The 18,800-nt window shown below is 45.1% G+C and overlaps 3 protein-coding genes across 3 annotated transcripts in view; 1 reads left to right on the top strand and 2 right to left on the bottom strand.

The window, feature by feature from the left end:
* Positions 1-16: 16 nt before the first annotated feature.
* Positions 17-7,651, top strand: ifngr1 (interferon gamma receptor 1). Its single transcript, XM_062388376.1, has 7 exons — positions 17-173; positions 2,846-2,963; positions 3,513-3,694; positions 4,693-4,841; positions 5,033-5,198; positions 6,186-6,319; positions 6,415-7,651. The coding sequence occupies exons 1-7, from the start codon at positions 113-115 to the stop codon at positions 6,706-6,708; spliced, it is 1,104 nt and encodes a 367-aa protein (XP_062244360.1). The 5' UTR covers positions 17-112; the 3' UTR covers positions 6,709-7,651.
* A 490-nt stretch (positions 7,652-8,141) lies between these two features.
* On the bottom strand, positions 8,142-13,005 carry ltv1 (LTV1 ribosome biogenesis factor). The gene is made up of 11 exons (XM_062388334.1): positions 12,845-13,005; positions 12,036-12,167; positions 11,719-11,937; positions 11,285-11,372; positions 10,891-11,023; positions 10,007-10,220; positions 9,478-9,605; positions 9,256-9,392; positions 9,128-9,180; positions 8,840-9,040; positions 8,142-8,503 (listed from the first exon to the last, which is right to left on the bottom strand). Exons 1-11 carry the CDS (start codon positions 12,845-12,847, stop codon positions 8,393-8,395), a joined length of 1,419 nt encoding a protein of 472 aa, XP_062244318.1. The 5' UTR covers positions 12,848-13,005; the 3' UTR covers positions 8,142-8,392.
* A 792-nt stretch (positions 13,006-13,797) lies between these two features.
* Positions 13,798-18,800, bottom strand: part of capn9 (calpain 9) — a 9,683-nt gene continuing 4,680 nt past the window's right edge. The window contains exons 9-20 of the mRNA XM_062388276.1: positions 18,567-18,727; positions 18,294-18,451; positions 17,500-17,708; positions 16,747-16,783; positions 16,569-16,649; positions 16,260-16,317; positions 15,921-15,985; positions 15,577-15,645; positions 15,418-15,496; positions 14,296-14,412; positions 14,134-14,192; positions 13,798-14,014 (exon numbers count right to left, since the gene is read on the bottom strand). Coding sequence (XP_062244260.1) covers positions 13,988-14,014; positions 14,134-14,192; positions 14,296-14,412; positions 15,418-15,496; positions 15,577-15,645; positions 15,921-15,985; positions 16,260-16,317; positions 16,569-16,649; positions 16,747-16,783; positions 17,500-17,708; positions 18,294-18,451; positions 18,567-18,727 — 1,120 coding nt within the window. The 3' untranslated portion in view covers positions 13,798-13,987. The remainder of the gene's footprint in view (positions 14,015-14,133; positions 14,193-14,295; positions 14,413-15,417; positions 15,497-15,576; positions 15,646-15,920; positions 15,986-16,259; positions 16,318-16,568; positions 16,650-16,746; positions 16,784-17,499; positions 17,709-18,293; positions 18,452-18,566; positions 18,728-18,800) is intronic.

Genomic DNA, 18,800 nt, shown 5'->3' with positions numbered 1-18,800 from the left:
GACACAGAAGCCGGAAGTGAAGCTGTGCGTGGTTGTGAAGCCTCGTCTGGTCCGGTCGGTTCTGGGCTCCTAGGGTCCGGCAGGAGGTCGAGGTCGAAGCTTAGACTGAGTCATGCGGCCGGACGGTGCGTTCACGGTCCTGCTCCTGATCAGCTCAGTGACAGCTCTGACGGGTGAGTTACACTTAAGTAGTACTAATACTAATACTACTAATACTCCGAAAACCCCGAAAGCAGCAGCCGGACTCTTTTAACCTGTACGAAATACATCTAAAGAAAATACACACAAGATCAGTAAGTTATCAATTTCCTATAATGAAGTGTAAATTTAAAACTAGTAGTTTAGATAAACAATAAGCCAACTGACGTTTTATTACTGACAACAACTCTACACCTGTTCACCTCTGGGAACTTATATAATTTATATAGAAGGAAGAGGAAGGAATAATCGGGTGGATTCCGAAGTGATGACAGACACATGTAATCTTTGATAATCTTCAGGGTGTGTGACTGTGTGCTGATAATGTATCACGGGGTCATGGTCCAGGATGAGTTATTGCTCTGGTTGTTTGTATTTATTTGTTCAGTTTAATCAGTAACCGCACAGTGTTTCTACATCTGGAGACTTTAAGGTATTAATATTCTCATTTTTAAACAAAAAAAAGCCTTTTCTGATTGAGTTTGTTCTTTTTAAAATGACTTTGGAGAGTTTTTCTGTGCAGATGTTGAAAATAAATTGAAGTGTTTGGTCGATGACAGGTTTTTATTCCAGATCCTGGGTTCGGGTTCATCCTCAGTTTCAAGCGTCTCGTTGCTTTAAGTCACGCCACTGATTAATAACCATAGATCCATATGAGCTTTAACTGAATGAATGATTTTACTAATCGGATCTTAATTTGGATTCAAGCTGCCGCTCACAGACGCCACGTGTCGCTGAAACTCAGATTATTTAACATGAGACTAATTTCCTCTGTATTATTACAAGATGTTTTGGAGAAGAGACCTCAACTCATTATCCCAAAATCAAATCAAAACAATCTAATCTGACCCGGGAGCAGAACCATCTCCTCTCTATAACTCACAGAACCTGTATCATGTTACAATCCGTGTTTCTCACAGGAGGCGAAACCTTCCATCTAATTCAGTTTTATTTGTATGGGACCAAATCCTGTATTATGACGATGTTATATAGAAACACAACAGCTACACAATGAGCTGATAACATTCCCTTTAAAAGATATAACGTGTGAGAATTCTCCATTGAAATGTCTGAAAACAACTGGACCCATGTTACATCGTTGACTTGAATGTTTCCGACAAAGTTCAGACTCAGAGGAATCCACTGTTTCATTGGAGGTTACTGGACGTTTCTTTTTGTCGTCTCTTGATTGTGTCGTATCCTCTTTAGTTGTGTATCCTTCTCGCACTCGACTGTGTGTGTCTGGGTCGTAAAGGATCATGAGGACTCGTTGTGGTTTGCTGCTCAATATGATCCAGTCCAGTAGCTCTCATACGATCCCGCTGACAAACCGATAATTCGTAGATTCAAGAATCCAACATATATTTAGATTTGATTGGTTCTCGCCCCAAAGTTGGACTTCATCAGTTTATTAGGTACACCTGAGTCTAACTGAAGCAGTCCAACACGTCTGTCCTGCAGAACGTGTTCACGTTGAATTTCCACTTGCAATTTAGAGAAAGTCTATTCTCGGACTTGAACCAGTTCCAACGCCACAGGGAGCGTAAACACATCACAACCACGATCATGTTAGCGGAGCCTGACTCTGTTTTTAATTTGACTGTGTGATACTATCAGCTGTTTGTATTAGTTTGTGGATTATGACTCATAAAGAACACACACTTCCTGTCGCATGACCCAACACAGACCTCATGGAAGTTTGGTGCTGATCAGGGGACGAAGCCACGATTTAAAAAACAAAACATTTCCTTAGAATTTCCTGAGAATGATTCCTGGATTTTGAAGAAACACGCACAGACCCGTTCAGAGGAGGAAGTCCATGATGAAAACCTCGATCTAGTGAATTTAAATGTGGGTTCATGAGTGTGTGAGTGGAGAGAGGACCAGTGACTCCATCTTCTTCCATAGAATCGCTCAAGCTGGTGTGGCAGGTTCTGGGAAACCACGCTGTGTGGAATGTTGAAGAGCAGCCGGAGCTCGTCTTCGGTTTGTTTGAACCTGTTGTTGTCGTAGATTGACTCCCTCGCTGCTGCCAGGGGGGGGGGGGGGGGCGTGGAGAGTCAGAGACGCAGCATGCTCCATTGAAAAGAATGCACCTCGCCCTCGAACACACCTCCCACTGTCTTCTGTCCTGGTTCAATGAAGCACTTGGGATTCGTTCACCTGCACACGAGTCGTGTCTCTGTGGATCCTCATCACTTCCTCTCCCCTCAGTGTTTCCATCCTCACACCATGAGTGAGCAGCAACATTCTGAGACTGTGATTATGATCAGTTATTGATCCCTCTTTATTAATCCCTAATTCTCCTGCTGTATTTAAAACTAGTCTCCTCATGAAACCACATTTAAATTCCCCCCCTCCAGATCTTTATTTGGATCTGCAACAAACTCCAGGATCTCATAGACCTCGTCCTCTCAACATGTCTGTGTGTGTTTCATCCCGATCAATGACTCATTCTCTGAGAAATAAACAATGTTTAATCCTGGATCCGTCCCCTGAGGGTTAGTTTGAGTCAGGTGTACCTAATGAACTGACAAACTCCAGTTTGGGGCTAGAACCAAGCTCACGTTGTGGAGTCTCCTTCCCATTGTCTCTCCCTCTCATTGGCTCAGCACTAACGTTTACTCTCCTCTCGGGTTTGTTTCAGTTCCGCCTCCGACCAACGTGACTGTGAGCTGCAGGAATCTGAGAGTGTTGGTGAACTGGGAGTTCAGTGACCAGCAGCCACACACCAGCTTCAGAGTGGAAACAGACAGCTCTGATGGGTGAGGCTCGTTCTGCTCAGCTAGACTCAATTATTCAAGAAGTATCTAAAATATGTATTTGATTGTATTGTTATTAGGTGGACAGACACATATTTATATACACTGGTATATATACGAGTACAATCCCTGTGTGATCCATGTTGTGTTCTCTTATTAGATTATATAGTAAATGTGTGTGTTTGTAATATTTTCTTTATCACACAAGTTTGAAAGACTCACTGAACAAAGTTATTTTTTCATGTCGACTGTTTCCGAGTCTGAACACAATCCTCGGACCAAAGTTCACAACTTTTCAAAATAAAAGATGTTAAGCTCGATATTAAGCATTACAGCAACAGAACAAACCTTGTGCTTTTACTTTGAAGATATAGACATCAGCACCTGATATGATGAACTAATAATAATCATCAATAATTAACAACACACACGTTGTGAAGCTGATCAGATGAACAGTTGTTGAGATAAACGCTTCACACGTACAGTTTGTGGGATTGGTAGGTTTGTGTTTATTTGTATTTATGTATAAATCGTGTTGTTTCCTGTGTGAAGGAAACCCAAGACTGAAACCACAGAGCACCAGTATGATCTGACTGGGTTCATCTGGGAGTCTCAGAATCAGTACATGAATTTCCACTACGTGACAGTGACAGCTCTACAGAACGGGGGGGAGTCCCAACCGGTCCAGTCTGAGTCCTTCACCTTCAACAAGTGGAAGACGGCCGATAAACACTGTGAGTAGCACGTCACTTCCTGTGTTAAGCACTGTGAGTAGCAGGTCACTTCCTGTGTTAAACACTGTGAGTAGCAGGTCACTTCCTGTGTTAAGCACTGTGAGTAGCACGTCACTTCCTGTGTTAAACACTGTGAGTAGCACGTCACTTCCTGTGTTAAACACTGTGAGTAGCACGTCACTTCCTGTGTTAAGCACTGTGAGTAGCACGTCACTTCCTGTGTTAAACACTGTGAGTAGCAGGTCACTTCCTGTGTTAAGCACTGTGAGTAGCACGTCACTTCCTGTGTTAAACACTGTGAGTAGCACGTCACTTCCTGTGTTAAACACTGTGAGTAGCACGTCACTTCCTGTGTTAAGCACTGTGAGTAGCAGGTCACTTCCTGTGTTAAGCACTGTGAGTAGCACGTCACTTCCTGTGTTAAACACTGTGAGTAGCACGTCACTTCCTGTGTTAAACACTGTGAGTAGCACGTCACTTCCTGTGTTAAACACTGTGAGTAGAACGTCACTTCCTGTGTTAAACACTGTGAGTAGCACGTCACTTCCTGTGTTAAGCACTGTGAGTAGCACGTCACTTCCTGTGTTAAACACTGTGAGTAGCACGTCACTTCCTGTGTTAAGCACTGTGAGTAGCAGGTCACTTCCTGTGTTAAGCACTGTGAGTAGCAGGTCACTTCCTGTGTTAAACACTGTGAGTAGCAGGTCACTTCCTGTGTTAAACACTGTGAGTAGCAGGTCACTTCCTGTGTTAAACACTGAGTAGAACGTCACTTCCTGCGTTAAGCACTGTGAGTAGAACGTCACTTCCTGCGTTAAACACTGTGAGTAGCACGTCACTTCCTGCGTTAAACACTGTGAGTAGCAGGTCACTTCCTGTGTTAAGCACTGTGAGTAGCACGTCACTTCCTGCGTTAAACACTGTGAGTAGCAGGTCACTTCCTGCCCCGGGACCCCGATGTTTCCCTCACAGACGTAGAACTCGTCTCTCGTCCACAGGTTTGTTGGACTTCCCGCCGGTCGAGGTCGTGGCCGGCGACTCTGGAAACATCGTCAGCTTCCCGAATCCCTTCCACTTCTACACAGAACTGCAGCAGGCCAAGGGGAAGGAAAGGGCCTCCTTCAAATTCAACATCTCCTCAGATCAGGTGAAGAACATCTCAAAGATCCAGCAGGCATCAGAAAACAGAGAAGATATTTCTACTCAAACTAAATCCGAGGAGATTTTATTCTAGTTTTGTCGAATTGTTGTGTTGTTCTTTATTCGCGACGTGTCAAGAATACTTTGAGATAAAGTTGAACTGAATCATGTTGATCTTTGTGTTTGTCTGACCTCCAGGGTAACTACACCGACAAGTGCAGTTTGACTCAGAGCGTGTGCAGGTTCGACCTCCCGCCCAGCAAGGATACGTGCGTCCGGGTGGGGGGGTGGCTGGATGACGGGAACAGCGTGGAGAAGGTGGAGTTCATCCGGACCGAGCTCATCTGCCCCAGTACAACCAGCGGTCAGTCACCAGAATCAGAATCAGAATTATTTTTATTGCCACGTATATTTGCATTTCTTGGAAATTGCCATGGTGTGGTTGGTGCACTGTACATAACAACAAAACAACAATATATACAGTAAGAAACAATAAATTATGGAGATTAATTATTGTCGAGGGGGGGGGGGCAGAGTCAGTGATGCAGGGGGCTTGGTTGTGAGCCTCACTGCCATCGGGAAGAAACTGTTCAGGTGGTGCGAGGTTTAAGTCCTGATGGAAGACTCTGAAAAGGTGGTGAGCGGGATGAGAAGGATCATCAATGATCTTGCCTGCTCTCTTACTGGTCCTGGAGTGGAACAGGTCTAGGAGAGCCGGCAGGTCACAGCCGATGACCTTCTCAGCTGACCCAATGATCCGCTGCAGCCTGCCCTTGTCCTTGGCAGTGGAGGCAGCGAACCAGACGGTGATGGATGAGGTGAGCATGGACTCCATGATGGCTGTGTAGAAGTCAACCATCACTTTCCGCGGCATGTTGAATTTCCTCAGTTGCCGCAGGAAGAACATCCTCTGCTGGGGCTTCTTGATGATGGAGGTGATGTTCTCCGTCCACCTCAGGTCCTGTTTGATGAACATCCACTTAAAAAACACCTGAAAAGATGTCCAATGCATCCTTTCATCTCAGAGAACCAAAGGCTCCTATTGGTGGATCGTTGGACCAACATGTCCCAGGACTCATGTGCCTCAGTGATGAACCGGTTGACTAGAGGAAAACCATGAGACGTCCACTGCCCGAGTGTCAGGCTTTAAACCCTTCTTGTTGTGTCCTGCTCTGTTGGGATGAGTTGATGGACAGGACCGTCTCATTCCTGTTGGTTTGTGTCCTCTGAAGGACAGAGGAGTTGTCTTCACCACTGATGCTCATGGACACCAGACACGTTGAGGGGACTGATAGTTTAAATGTGATTTGAAGCTCTTCTGACTGCCGGTTTGCTTCTTCTTGTTTTTCAGACGCCCACGTCTTCACGTTCGTCTTCCTGCTGATCGCCCTCGTCCTCATCATCAGCGGGTTAGCAATCTCCATCTACAAAGTGAAAGCCTGGACACTGAAGACGCAGCAGGAATCGGAGGAGACGCAAGCTCTGGTAACTTTCTGCTTTAGACAAAATCAAATGTAATTAACCTCGAGTTCCATCTTATTGTGAAACCTGACACGTGTCCTCGTCTCCTCGTCCACCAGAACTTCCAGCCAAACAACGAAGACCCACAACTGTTGAGAGAGGTTGAAGAAGTGTTCAGCCCGGTGATGGTCATCGAATCCAGCAGCTGCTCGGAGGTCAGCTCGGAGGACTGCGGCGCCTGCTTCATGGAGGAAGGATGGCTAGAGAGAGGGGAGCTGGAGGAGCCTGAAGACCAGGAGCCTGAAGACCAGGAGCCTGAAGCTGTGGGGAATTATGACCACGGCCACGTCCACTTAGATGTGCGGGTGGACTTAGGGGACGGAGACATGGCCGATGCTTACAGAGAGGGATAGAACAAACTGTCAGAGGTTTGGGACTGAAGTTGGTTTGATGACTGTTTTAATAACCGGTGACCCAGGATGGTCCACCCAGGCCGAGAGACACCGGAGGACAGCTGGAGGTTGAAGGTGTCCCCCCCCCCCCCCCTTCTTTTTGCACCGTCACCGAACCCTATAAACACGTCATGTTTACGAGTGTGGCCGGTTTGTCTTGTGGCTGTTTACTGTGGAGAGCACCCACCTGGGGGGGGGGGGAAGACCAGGACTCCAGCTGATCCGTCAACACGGAGACGATTAGACAGACGTTGACACAGTCAGAGAACAGAGAGGTTTGTCCTTCTCAAAGATCTCAGGATCATTTTAGAGCTGGCAGTTGTCTTGGCTCTTTTCTCTCTTAAAGGGACAGTTCACCCTCAAACCGGATCCAGGAGGGTCCTCGAAACCCTCAAGCGTGGTTTCATTTGCCCTAATTTAATTTGCGTCTCAGGTTTCGTCTCAGGCAGCATCGTCCCACATCTAAAACCTTTTTATTATGACACTTATTGCACACTTGGTGCCTGTGTGTGAGGGGGGGGGGGGGGTGTCCAGAGCAAACTTTTAAAACCTCATTGTTCTCAGGAGCCAGTTAAATAAAACTGAACTGCCTATGTGGTTGAGACCTGACGCCTTGAAGCTGTTTATGATGTGGGACATTAAACCGAGCACCTCACCCATCCTGGACTTTGAGTTCTGCAGGAGTCATAAACTCCACAGTGTGACCCCTGATCAACAGGCCCTGAAGATCATGTGCTTCTCTTTTGTTGAGAACTTTAACGCTCAGGTTCTTATTGTTTTTAATATGTGCATCATCGCTTGTTTTTATGAATTCATTGATTTAAATCAATTAATTTTAAAATGTGAAATTTGTTTCGTGGTCTAATAAATTTGGTATCTTTTTTTATTAAACACATTGATAGATTGAGTTTTGAATCATTTCTCCACTGCACCCGACGCTCAGGTAGATCAACTCCCCCTGAAGGTTAACTGGAGAATTGCAGGATGATAAAGAAAATATGAATTCACTAATAAAAAAAATCATATTTCAGTGTTTCTACTCAACGACTGTCCCTGAACCTTCTTGGACAGACGGAACCTGAACCCAGGACGTGTCCATGTAACTGATACGGATCCAGAGCAGAATCCAGGATTCCTCTTTCTTTAACAATGTTAGATATGACCTCGTTGACTTCTCAGTTAATAAGTCATGGATGTTGATGAAAGTACAGTAAAGGACTGATATGTTAAAATGTGGATCTATTGGATTGAAATGTGGTTTCATATGGAGGCCGTTGTAAGAGATACTGAGAGACAGGGTTTGACGTGAGCAGCAGCCAACAAAGAAACCGGACAAACAGGATCAACTAAAAAAACAAAACTTATCTTTGAATCATAAGAAAAAAACCTGGAGCTCGACACGCAGCGTTTTATTAATCCTGTATTTCAAATAGTCACGTTTCATATGAAGGTAAATAAACTTCATCTTGTGGTGATTGGAGAAAACTCCTCAACTCCAGTTGATAAATCCAGAGCCTCACAGCCCCCCCCCCCCCCCCCCTCCCTCTGTCCTGTTGGGCGGTGTTCGCCATCTTGTCCACTGATGACATCATCATCGATGGGTTAAGAGTCTGTGTGGGCGGAGCGCCCGTCCGTCCGTCCGTTCCTAAAGCTTCAGGCCTTGAATGTTTGACCTCAGGTTCAGCATCTGCTTCTGCTGTCGCACCTTCTCCTCCTTGAACGCCATCGTGTTGGCTTTCTTCTCTGCCCTCCGCTCCTGAACAGACACACAAACACACAAACGCAGTTCAACACAACATCCAGGTCACATGATATCAGACTCAATATGAATAATCCAGGATACATGGGCTGACACAGTATTAAGGTCCTGCTGATACACACACTATCAACCAATCGAGAATAATGTGTTTAACGTGTACTATAGGTGTGGTTTGGTCCGTGGCCACCAGGGGGCTCTGGAGACATGTCCCCTGGGAGCCGTCATGTCCCCTGGTGTATTTGTTTTTGTCTGCACAAATCATCTGATCAAACCAGTCCTCCCAGTCCAGATGAGCAGGTTTCACTTCGGACCAGTAGCTGCTCTGTCTCTCACCTTGCGCTCTTCCTTGATGCCCTGCTTCCTCGTCTTCCTCTCCTCCTTGCTCTCCTCTTTGCTCCGGGGCTGGGTGGAGAGGCGGGGGAGGTCCGAGTCGTTGATCATGGTCATGCGCTCCACCTGCTTGGCTGTCAGGCCTCTGGCGGGGAGGACGTCCAGGGGGATGCCCGTCTTTCTGGACACGCGGATCGTCTTCAGCTGAGGACAGAAGGAAAACTGCACTGAGCGCCTTGTGACTGTTTTGTGAAATCACAGTGACCTTTGACCTTTGAATGGTTTTCATACCTTTGGTGGATCTTCGATGAGTTTGGGTCGGTTGTAGATGTTGGAGTACGTACCTGCAGAAGAACACACACATCAGATTCTACTCCTCTCCACTAAAGAGCTTCTACAGCAAAGACAATCCAACTCACTGATGATGGTTTCACAGTCCCATTTCTCCTCTGGAGCCTGGACAACAAACGTCTGCATCTCCTCTTCCTCCTCTTCCTCGTCCTCCTCTCTCACGGCAGGCAGCTCCTTTGGACCCAAGTCATCAGGCCTCAGGAAGCTGAACCAGGACCAAGACACAGGTTCAGCACCAGACTCAATGAAAGCAGCTTCAACCAGACGACAGAAGAACAAAGGTCACTCACTCGTTGTGCTTCTGTTTGAAATAGTCCTTGATGACCTCCTCCAGACGAGCACTGTCCGGGTTGATGAAGCCCTCCAGCTCGGCGTTGTCCAAAGCTCCGATCTCATCATCGTCAAACTGTTCGTAAAACTAAAACCACAAGAACAAAAACAGAGGACGGGTTTTTGATCAAGTCTGAAAACAAATAGAGAGACAGACACCCTGGCTGTTTGAAGACATGACCCCCTGGAGAACGTTCACACAATTGGGTCCAGCTTTTTGAACAACTTTTTGAAACTAACACTTTACTAGCACTTAAATGGCACTTACTTATAGCACTTTGTAGTTTTGCTTTATTTGAAGAAATTGTATTTTCCTGATTCTTGTCGTCCTTGGTCTGTACCCTCGGGTTTGATTCACTTATTGTGAGTCGCTTTGGATAAAAGCGTCAGCTAAATGAAATGTAATGTAATGTAACACTCATCTGAGACTCTGGAGAAAGCCCGGAGGCTGGAACTCAGATATTTGGTGGTGAACACGAGGAAGGTCACCTTCTCGAAGCGGTCGTCCAGGAGGGAGAGCTGCTCGTTCCTCCTCATCACAGACGAGGTCATGGAGTACTCTGTGAACCGACTCTTCGTCTCCTCGTCCATGAACAGAAACTCTTGTCCGCCAACGTCGCCCGAAAATCCTCCTTCAGAGTCACAGTCTCCTTCAGAGTCTGTGTCCTCCCACTCGTCTTCATCGTCTTCATCCTTGTCACCTCTGTCACGGGTCAGACACAAACAGGAAATCAACATTAGGGCTCATATACTAACAGAAACTTTCATTATCAATAAATAAATCAGTAGTTATAGGGTTATAGGACGTTTTCAACAGTCTTGCTTATTTGCTGAGTAGGTTTTAAAGTTCACTTAAAGTGACTAATATCTGGTTGAACGTTGAAGTACATTTACTATTTGTCCTCAAAAAAGAAAATTAAACAATTAACTGGAATAATATTCAGAATTTAATTTCTATGTATTCATGTAGGAAATGAAACTGTTCAGAACATTGTGAAAACAGGTCAGATAACTAATTAAAAACAACTGGAGTGTCTCTCAGCAGTCTCAGATAGATCCAGATGTTTATTTGGATCTGCACTAAATCACACTCATGAATATCAGACCTCTAAAGATCTATGAATTATCCACTGAGAAAACATCCAAATCTCAAAATGTTGAAGAATCTGAAGTGGGACTTCTGGACCTGTCCTCTGATCCGGAGACAAACCAAAATTCAATCGGCTGGTTCTGTGGCTCCGGGCTTCCAAAAACATTTCATAGCTTTGGATCTGTAGTTTGAATCTCATCCTGCCGACTCACAAACCAACAAATACAGAGGAAAACAACCTCCTTCCACACAGGTCACAATATATTAAGATTTCATTTCTTACTTTGCGTCCACTGCTGCGCTGGCTGTGTTTGCTTGGGTCATGAAGTCGTCGTCCAGGATGTTGTCAGGGTCCTCGTAGTCGAAGTCTTCGTCCAGAGCCGCCACGATGTCGGGGTCCATGTCCAGACGGGGTCCTGAAGGAGACACGAGGAAAACAGGATGTGACACGTTGACCTCAACAGTCAGAGGCCAGAGGTCAAACTGGAGCTGGAGCTTCGTGTTTGTCTGATCTGAAGGTTTTCTGAGGAAATTATGATTCTGACCTCAAGTAAACAAACAACTGATCTCAGGCTACATCCACATGAAGACGTGTTCTAACTGCGTCAAGTGTTCTGGCTCTGGATCAGTTTGAATCACCACTCACTGGTGTGCACACGCCTCCTCTCCTCTTTTACCTGAGATGGGAGCAGCTTTGTTGAGGAGTCCCACCTCCTCCTCAAACTCGGAGGCGAACACAGACGAGGGCAGGTTGATGCTGGCGCCCTGACGGGGAAAAACAAAAACCACTTCAGAGAACGTTTTCAAATCATTATCAATCAAATACAAGAGAGGAAACAGTGACCTGCTGCACTGAGGAACTCATAAATGACCACTTGATGGCGCCACCCCCTAAAGGAACTGTCCCCTGCCTCCACGTTCAGAAGAAAAACACAAGTGTCAGATCACGTGACCTCTCACATATCCTGGGCACCGCTGGGTAGTGGAGTCATGTGACAGATAACAGCCAATCAGGAAGAGAGCCTGGGCCTCATCATTTACATCACATGTTAGTAGACTAGTTCTGACAGCAGCTGTAACCGTAGTAGAGTGGACGCAGCGTTAAACTCACAGGAGGTGCCTTGTCCGCGTCCCCCTCCTCCTCCTCCTCCTCCTCCTCCTCTTCATCTTCAGCATGGAGGGGAACAGGGCGTCTGTTGGTGTTGGGGGGGTTGGTCACCACCAGCTCAGTAGGGCCCACCGCCTCCTTCAGGTGCTGCAGGTAATTGTAGTTGTCGTCATAGAAAACACCAAAGTCCCTCTGCTCCTCGCGCCTCTTCTCCGCCTCCACCTGGACAATGTAAGAGGAGGACACGATGAGGTGATGTTAAACCAGTTGTCCCATTAGCTTCCTGTCGGTGGAGGAACAGACGGATGGAAGGTCTGTACCGTGGCGGCGGGCAGGAGGACGTGCTGCGGCGCCGTCTCATCGGCGGCCAGCGGATCCCTCTGGCTCCGGTGGACCAGGTGAAAGGTCACCGCCTTCTTCTTCTCGATGAACGACTTCTTCTTTCGATGAGGCTGCAGGAGACAAAACACACAACAGAGGTTAGCACGCACTCGCTGGGGATGACACAATAGTGAGGTCTGGGGTTTGAGCTCCGGGATGGAGCCTCATTCAATTGCTGAGATGCCCTTGAGCAAGGCAGGCAACCTCGGGGTGTCTCCTCTCTGAAACTGAGATATGGAGCTCGAATCCTTAACCCGGTGTAGATGTGATCACGTGGGACTGTTAGAGGCGCGTCCTGTCCTGTCCTCGCGTGTCTCCGGAGACATGGAGGTAAACAACCTGTGGACAAGGGGACGAACCCGCAGCATGTCTCATTCCGTGAGAGGAATCTGTCCCCAGCTGCTTCCGGTGTTTTGCATTCTGCTCTGACGCTGTTTACCTCGGAGACTCCACACGTGCTTAGTGGACTCGAACCCTTCACCCCCCAAAAGTTGAGAAGTTTATCGAGTCGAGTTTTAAAACAACAAACTCCACAGCGCGTTGTTTACACTGGATACACGGGGACGACGTTAGCTAGCAGCGTTAGTTAGCAGCGATAGTTAGCTAGCAGCGTTGGCTAGCAGGGTTAGCTAACAGTAGGTTTAGTTAGCAGCGTTGGCTAGCTCGGTTAGTTAGCCCCGTTGGCTAACAGTAGGGTAAGTTAGCAGCGTTAGCTAGCAGCAGCGTTAGCTTGGTGCATGTCGCTCACCATGTTGTCAGTGGATCGGAGCCAGTTTCCCTGAAGAGCCTCTCAGGTCGAGCAGCTGATCCGCGGGTCACCGAGCAGGAGAGCGTTTCACCCTCGGACTGGTTCAGATGGTTTCACCCTCCACGATGCTCCTGGTGCGGCCATGACAGGAAGGAACCATGCCAGGGAAACAATAGGGGTGCTTAAAACTATGCTAACGAGCTAACACAAGCACAAAATGATATTTATGTGTATGGATATTTCCATGATTAATAGATGAATGTGTCGCATAGTGATGATATAATTCCTGTTACACGCCTGTATCCCTCCATATTATAGACGTGTTGGTTTAGTCCAAATCGACCTTTTCTTGAATTAACTTTATTAGCAAACAGCGCAGTTAACAAACATACAGAACATTAATTTGCTCAATAATTATTATTCCGAGAAAATGTATTCAGTTTTATACTTTTCTTATTATTTATGATTTATTTAATTATTACAAATGTAATTATTAAATTGTATATCTTATTTATTTAACCAGGACGGCCCCATGGAACACATGTGTTGTGAGTGAGGATAGCCCCCTGGTGGCTGGCTGCAGTATGGATAATATAACCTCCTCGTCCTCCATGTTAGCAGATGGGACCAAATACAAAAAAAATTGGTTTGGTTTACTTATTCGATGATATATAAATGGGCTGTGATGTCACGATTGACAGCTGAGACTGACTCCTGATGGTCGAGTGCGTGTACTGGGAGGATTTTACTGGAACCTTCAAACACAAAGATGGTGGAACTGGTATTCAGAATAATTCATCTTCCCTTTGTACAGTGGGTGGAGGTGAAGATGTGTCATCCATCTTTATTTACAGTCAATGTGTCACTCAGGTGGAATAAAGACAGACAGACATAGCTTTGTCTTTGATTTTGACAGAAACATTTTATTCCAAATTTATTTCCATTAAATTTAGAGAGCAGAATAAAACAAATATTTTCCAAAAGCACAAGTCAGCAACACCCCCCCCCCCCCCCCAAAAAAAAATAACCTATTTCCAAACATCTAGCTCACACAGCATCCGACCCTATGAGCCCAGATTGACATTTAATGGCATCTACAATGGTTTGTTCTTCTGGTGGCTCGTGTTCGGTCCCAGCTTCTCCTCAGACGTTCATGGACAACATCAGGAACTGGATTATTAAAACAAAAAGAACTGGGTTTAAATGGAGTCACACAACATCACAACATCATGACCTGAAACAAACTCTTTCACATGCAGATCATCAACATGACGTCAAAGTGGTTTTACCTGCATCATGTTCATCTTCACACGCCCCTTCTGGAATTTGTCCACAGCCTGGAAGACTCCTGTTTCAGAGAGTTTCAGTGAGTGAAAGACATTTTACCACAAATCGCTCTGAGGTGACTCTGAACCCAGAGGTCGTGTTTCATTGTGTTGTTTTCAACGTACTGAACATGTTCTCCAGGCGCACGATGCAGGTGAGGTAGTCGTCGAAGTCGATGTCGAACTTGTCGTCAGCAAACCTCAAGCCAATCAGCTGCAGGAGCTTGTTGTTCAGCTGCATACCTTCAAACCAAAGACACAAAGACTCAGAGAGACAAAGACACAAAGACTCAAAGACGCAAAGACGCAAGATTTATGCCCAAACCATGTTTCATGTCCAAGAACCAGAGTCTGCTATTTTCTTTATTATTTTTTCCATTGGACGTAACAATAAACATGTGAAACAAACATATTGACACTGAAAATCAAACATATTCAAAAACATATTTGAATATAATCAATCTTAGAGTAAATATATTGCATTAGCCAATTTATTCATATCTTCAATAAATATCTTTATAAGAAAACCTACATGTATAAACAACAGCTGTGCTTTACGTGAATGATTTCAAACACAAACTCTTGTAAGAAATGTAAAATGTTTAGGGTTGCAAAATTCCGTGAATATTCAAAGTTGGAAACTTTCCATGGGAATTAACGGACATTTTGTGGGTAATTTATACTTACTGTATTTATCTTGTCATATACAGACATAAAAATAAACATTTTGTTTTGTCATAGGCTCATTTGAGCCCTGAGGAAACTTTGGGCACTTGACTATATGCTTCTGCATCTTAGTGTCTTAGTTCTTAACATAGGTCTTTGCACATGTACACAGCCTTTCCTTCTACATTGGCTGAGATAGTGCACGTGGCAATGTTCTGGAGAATAAGATGAGAAAAAAGCTTGTAAAAAAAACACTAATGCAAAGCCAGAGATGTAAATAGTTGGAATCGTCTTTAAAAATATTTAACAATTGATGGATAAATGAATAGAAATAGGCTAAATGACCTGATTAACAATCCTCAATCAGCATGCTCTCCATACATCTTTAAAATAGAGTTTTGAATTACGTTTTTACTGCTCAGCGTTTATTTTGCGTATATATATATTTTTTTCAAAATTCCCGAGCTTAATATTCCCATGGAAAGTTTCCGGAAATGTACCGGCCTTTTTTGCCCCTTTGCAACGTGTTGAGAAACGTAAAGTCTCCGGTTCTGTGAGAACCAGTTCTCCGCCGCCTCTCACCTGCAGCTTTGAGCGCGATGCGCAGCTCGTACGACGACATCTTCCCCGAGCGGTCGGTGTCGAACGACAGGAAGAGCATCTGCAACGACAACACAGGTTCAACCTCACACTCCAACTCGTCCAGTCACTTCTCCTTTTATTGCATCAATGAACACGTACAATCCATTTCTTCATCTTCTCCCAGAAGACCTTAAACTCCTGGAACTCCAGTTTGCCGGTGTTGTCCACCTGTTTCACTGCGTCAAGGAAAAAACACTCGAGAAGCAACACACGGTCCTTTCCCTGAAAAACGAGTTCTTGGACTTTTAAATAAAAACAACTTCTCTATGTTTAGTCCATGAGAAAAGATTTGTTAATTCTAGATGATGTTTTAAAAGGTAATTCTTCGGAATCTCCATCTCACTTCGTGTTGGTGCTAAAACATCAGGATCTCTTACATTTAAAACATAAACAGGAAATTAAAAAGTTGAGTTAATATTGTGGTCAGTGACTTTGCAGGATACGTCCATCAGGTTGATGATGCTGTGGCAGGTGCTGAGACTCAGGCCGTCGAATTTAATCTCTTTTCCTGAAAACAAAGGATTGAAACAGTTTAATAAACTTCAACTGAATAACTTAGAGAAAGACAGAAGTTATTTAGTTACATCAACAAATAAAATTATGAAACGTGTAAGAGTAGAATAAAATACAGATTATTAAAGGGGCCACTGAAGTATTTTCGACAATTAGAAATAATCACATGTATAATTCCATTATTAAAAACATACTGATCATTCATACTGTAGATGTCCACGCAGTATCAATACGGACCGATAATAAAAACAAACTTTGGATTGACTTACGTCTGCTGAGAACCCCGTTGAGCATCTGCTGCAGCTCGTTCACAGAGATCGCCTCGTCCTGTTAATACACCGCTCTCACTCGTTAGTGTGTGAATATCATATTATTATATTATATTATCATATTCATATGATGCCTCTAGTAAAAAGATCCAAGTTTCACGTTATTCAATTCAACATTAAAGCTGGATTCACACGTTTCTGGCCACTAGGGGGCAGAATACAACCAGGTGAAAACTCCTCCAATCCTTTTTTAAAGTCAAACATTATCAAACAGTGTCTCCAGAGAGGGGGGGGGGGGGGGGTTCTTACGTCACCGGCCAGCTGCTCGAACAGCCTCCTCAGGCCTTTCTCCTCATCGGACTCATCCTCCGGATCGCTGGGCATGGGCGGCTGGTGGAGACAACACAGAGTCGGTACAGGAGGACGGACAGTGGACAGTGATCGACTGACTGGGGGGGGGGGGGGGGGGGGGGGACCGGATACTTACATCTGGCAGGTCGGCGTCCACGTTGCTCCCCATCTCCCTGAGCAGCGGAGACACAAGGGAGACAACAACAGAGATTTTACATTTTACTTCACTTTTTATATCTTTTATCTTTTATATATATTTTATTTAGATATGTTTATGTCTAAATAAATGTCACTTTGTAAAAATATTAGAAATAGAGAGTAAATATATATTGTTTTTTTATTGCTTTTCTTATGTGTGTTGTATTTATTGTGTTTTTATGTTTCTATGTTCATTGTATGCACCAATAACCAGAGCAGATTCCTGGTAGGTGTAAACCTACTTGGCATAAATACTTTCTGATTCTGATAAAACACAGAATCTGTATTTCGACCATCGCACACATTAACCTGTTCTTTATTAATGATTTAGCAGAGTTATGGTCCTGAAGTTTCTTAGTTTTTCTTCTATTAAATGTTTAGTTATTATAATTCTCTTTGGCGTCTTTATAGTTATGTCTTTTGATGCTAAGAAGGAAACATGTCTCTTTGACAAGGTTTCACCATTGAGTATTTTATTTTATTTTAATTTGAATTATCTCACTCAATTCCATCTGTTTTATTATTATTTTACTCTCTGAACTTTTACATCGTGTCTCTCGTCTCAACTCTTTCTAATCTGACTGGAGATCGTAGTTAAACTTTCTGATTTGAATAGTTTTCCACCTGGTCTCTGCAGCAGTTTGAATCTCCCTGGGTATGAATTATGCTTCATGATCATATTCCCACTCACAGCGCTGCAGCCTTCTTCTCAGAGAAGATGCGGATGAGGAAGTCGGCCTCGTGGTGCGGCTGGAAGGTGGTGGGCACCAGCAGGTACTTCCCCGGGGGCAGCGTGAAGCGCTCCGACACCTCCCGCATGTTGACGTAGGTCCGGCTGCGGGCCTTGGACGCGTTGTAGCGGAAGAAGTCCTTCCCCTGCTGGTCCTCGTCTTTGGACGCCTGATGGAAGAGACACGAGACGTGTGGAATATATAGAATAGAACATATACAAGACTCAGAATGAAGATTGAAATCTGATATTTAACGTGTCTGAGCAATACAACCACCAAACTTATACTGACTGACTCTGTCTCTGTCTCTGTCTGTGTCTGTCTGTCTGTCTGTCTCTGTCTGTCGGTCTGTCTGTGTCTGTGTCTGTGTCTGTGTCTGTGTCTGTGTCTGTGTCTGTGTCTGTCTGTCTGTCTGTCTGTCTCTGTCTCTGTCTCTGTCTCTGTCTCTGTCTCTTTCTGTCTGTCTGTGTCTGTCTGTGTCTGTCTCTCTCTAACTGTCTGTCTGTCTCTGTCTCTGTCTCTGTCTCTGTCTCTGTCTCTGTCTGTCTCTAACTGTCTGTCTGTTTGTCTGTCTGATTGTCTGTCTGTCTGTCTGTCTGTCTGTCTGTCTGTCTGTCTGTCTCTGTCTCTGTCTGTCTGTCTGTCTGTCTCTGTCTCTCTGTCTCCATCCTAACTTATCTGATCGGATTTGACTGTATGACTTCTGTTTGAGGTATATTAATATTTGAATATTTTGATGAGGACGTCCTCGGACCTCGTACACAGCGAAGCCGATGGTCTCCATGTCCAGACCCTCCTTCCTCATCTTCCTTCTGTTCTTCTGCATCAGGGCGATGACCACGCTGCACTGGTCGTCCTCATCGTCCGCGTCCTCCAGCTCCAGCTTGTACTGCGGGTTGGTCCAGAACGTGTCTGAGGAGTGAAGAGATTTAAAGATCGCAGTTTAACTCTCTGACACCAGGGGGCGACAGATGGAGTCCATGTTCATTCTGAGGTCGAGTCTCCAGCGTTCAGCCGCTCGCCTCACCGATGAAGTTCCTGCAGCCTCCAGCGGTGGAGCCGCGGATCCAGTTCCCCTGGAACATGCTGACCTCCCAGTGGCGCTTGGAGTCGTCGGTCAGCGAGTCCGGGGTCATGTTGCAGATCTCCACCTTGTCGTAGTTCCTCTTGAAGTCCTCGAACTCCATCCTGGAGACAACACACACATCAGGTCTCCATCACCAGAGTCCACCTTCCTCACCTCTATCTTTAAAACACGTCC

Source organism: Platichthys flesus, chromosome 5, assembly GCF_949316205.1.
Source record: "Platichthys flesus chromosome 5, fPlaFle2.1, whole genome shotgun sequence".
Classification (NCBI taxonomy): Eukaryota; Metazoa; Chordata; class Actinopteri; order Pleuronectiformes; family Pleuronectidae; genus Platichthys; species Platichthys flesus.
This window is presented reverse-complemented; position numbering and strand designations above follow the sequence as displayed.

Coding starts and splice junctions, on each gene's coding strand:
- ifngr1 (XM_062388376.1), top strand. CDS start 113: ATGCGGCCGGACGGTGCGTTCACGGTCCTGCTCCTGATCAGCTCAGTG. Junction 2,964..3,512: donor GAAACAGACAGCTCTGATGG/GTGAGGCTCGTT, acceptor TCCTGTGTGAAG/GAAACCCAAGACTGAAACCA. Junction 3,695..4,692: donor GAAGACGGCCGATAAACACT/GTGAGTAGCACG, acceptor TCTCGTCCACAG/GTTTGTTGGACTTCCCGCCG.
- ltv1 (XM_062388334.1), bottom strand. Junction 10,221..10,890: donor AGCGCAGCAGTGGACGCAAA/GTAAGAAATGAA, acceptor GACCCGTGACAG/AGGTGACAAGGATGAAGACG. Junction 9,606..10,006: donor TGGACGACCGCTTCGAGAAG/GTGACCTTCCTC, acceptor TTGTGGTTTTAG/TTTTACGAACAGTTTGACGA.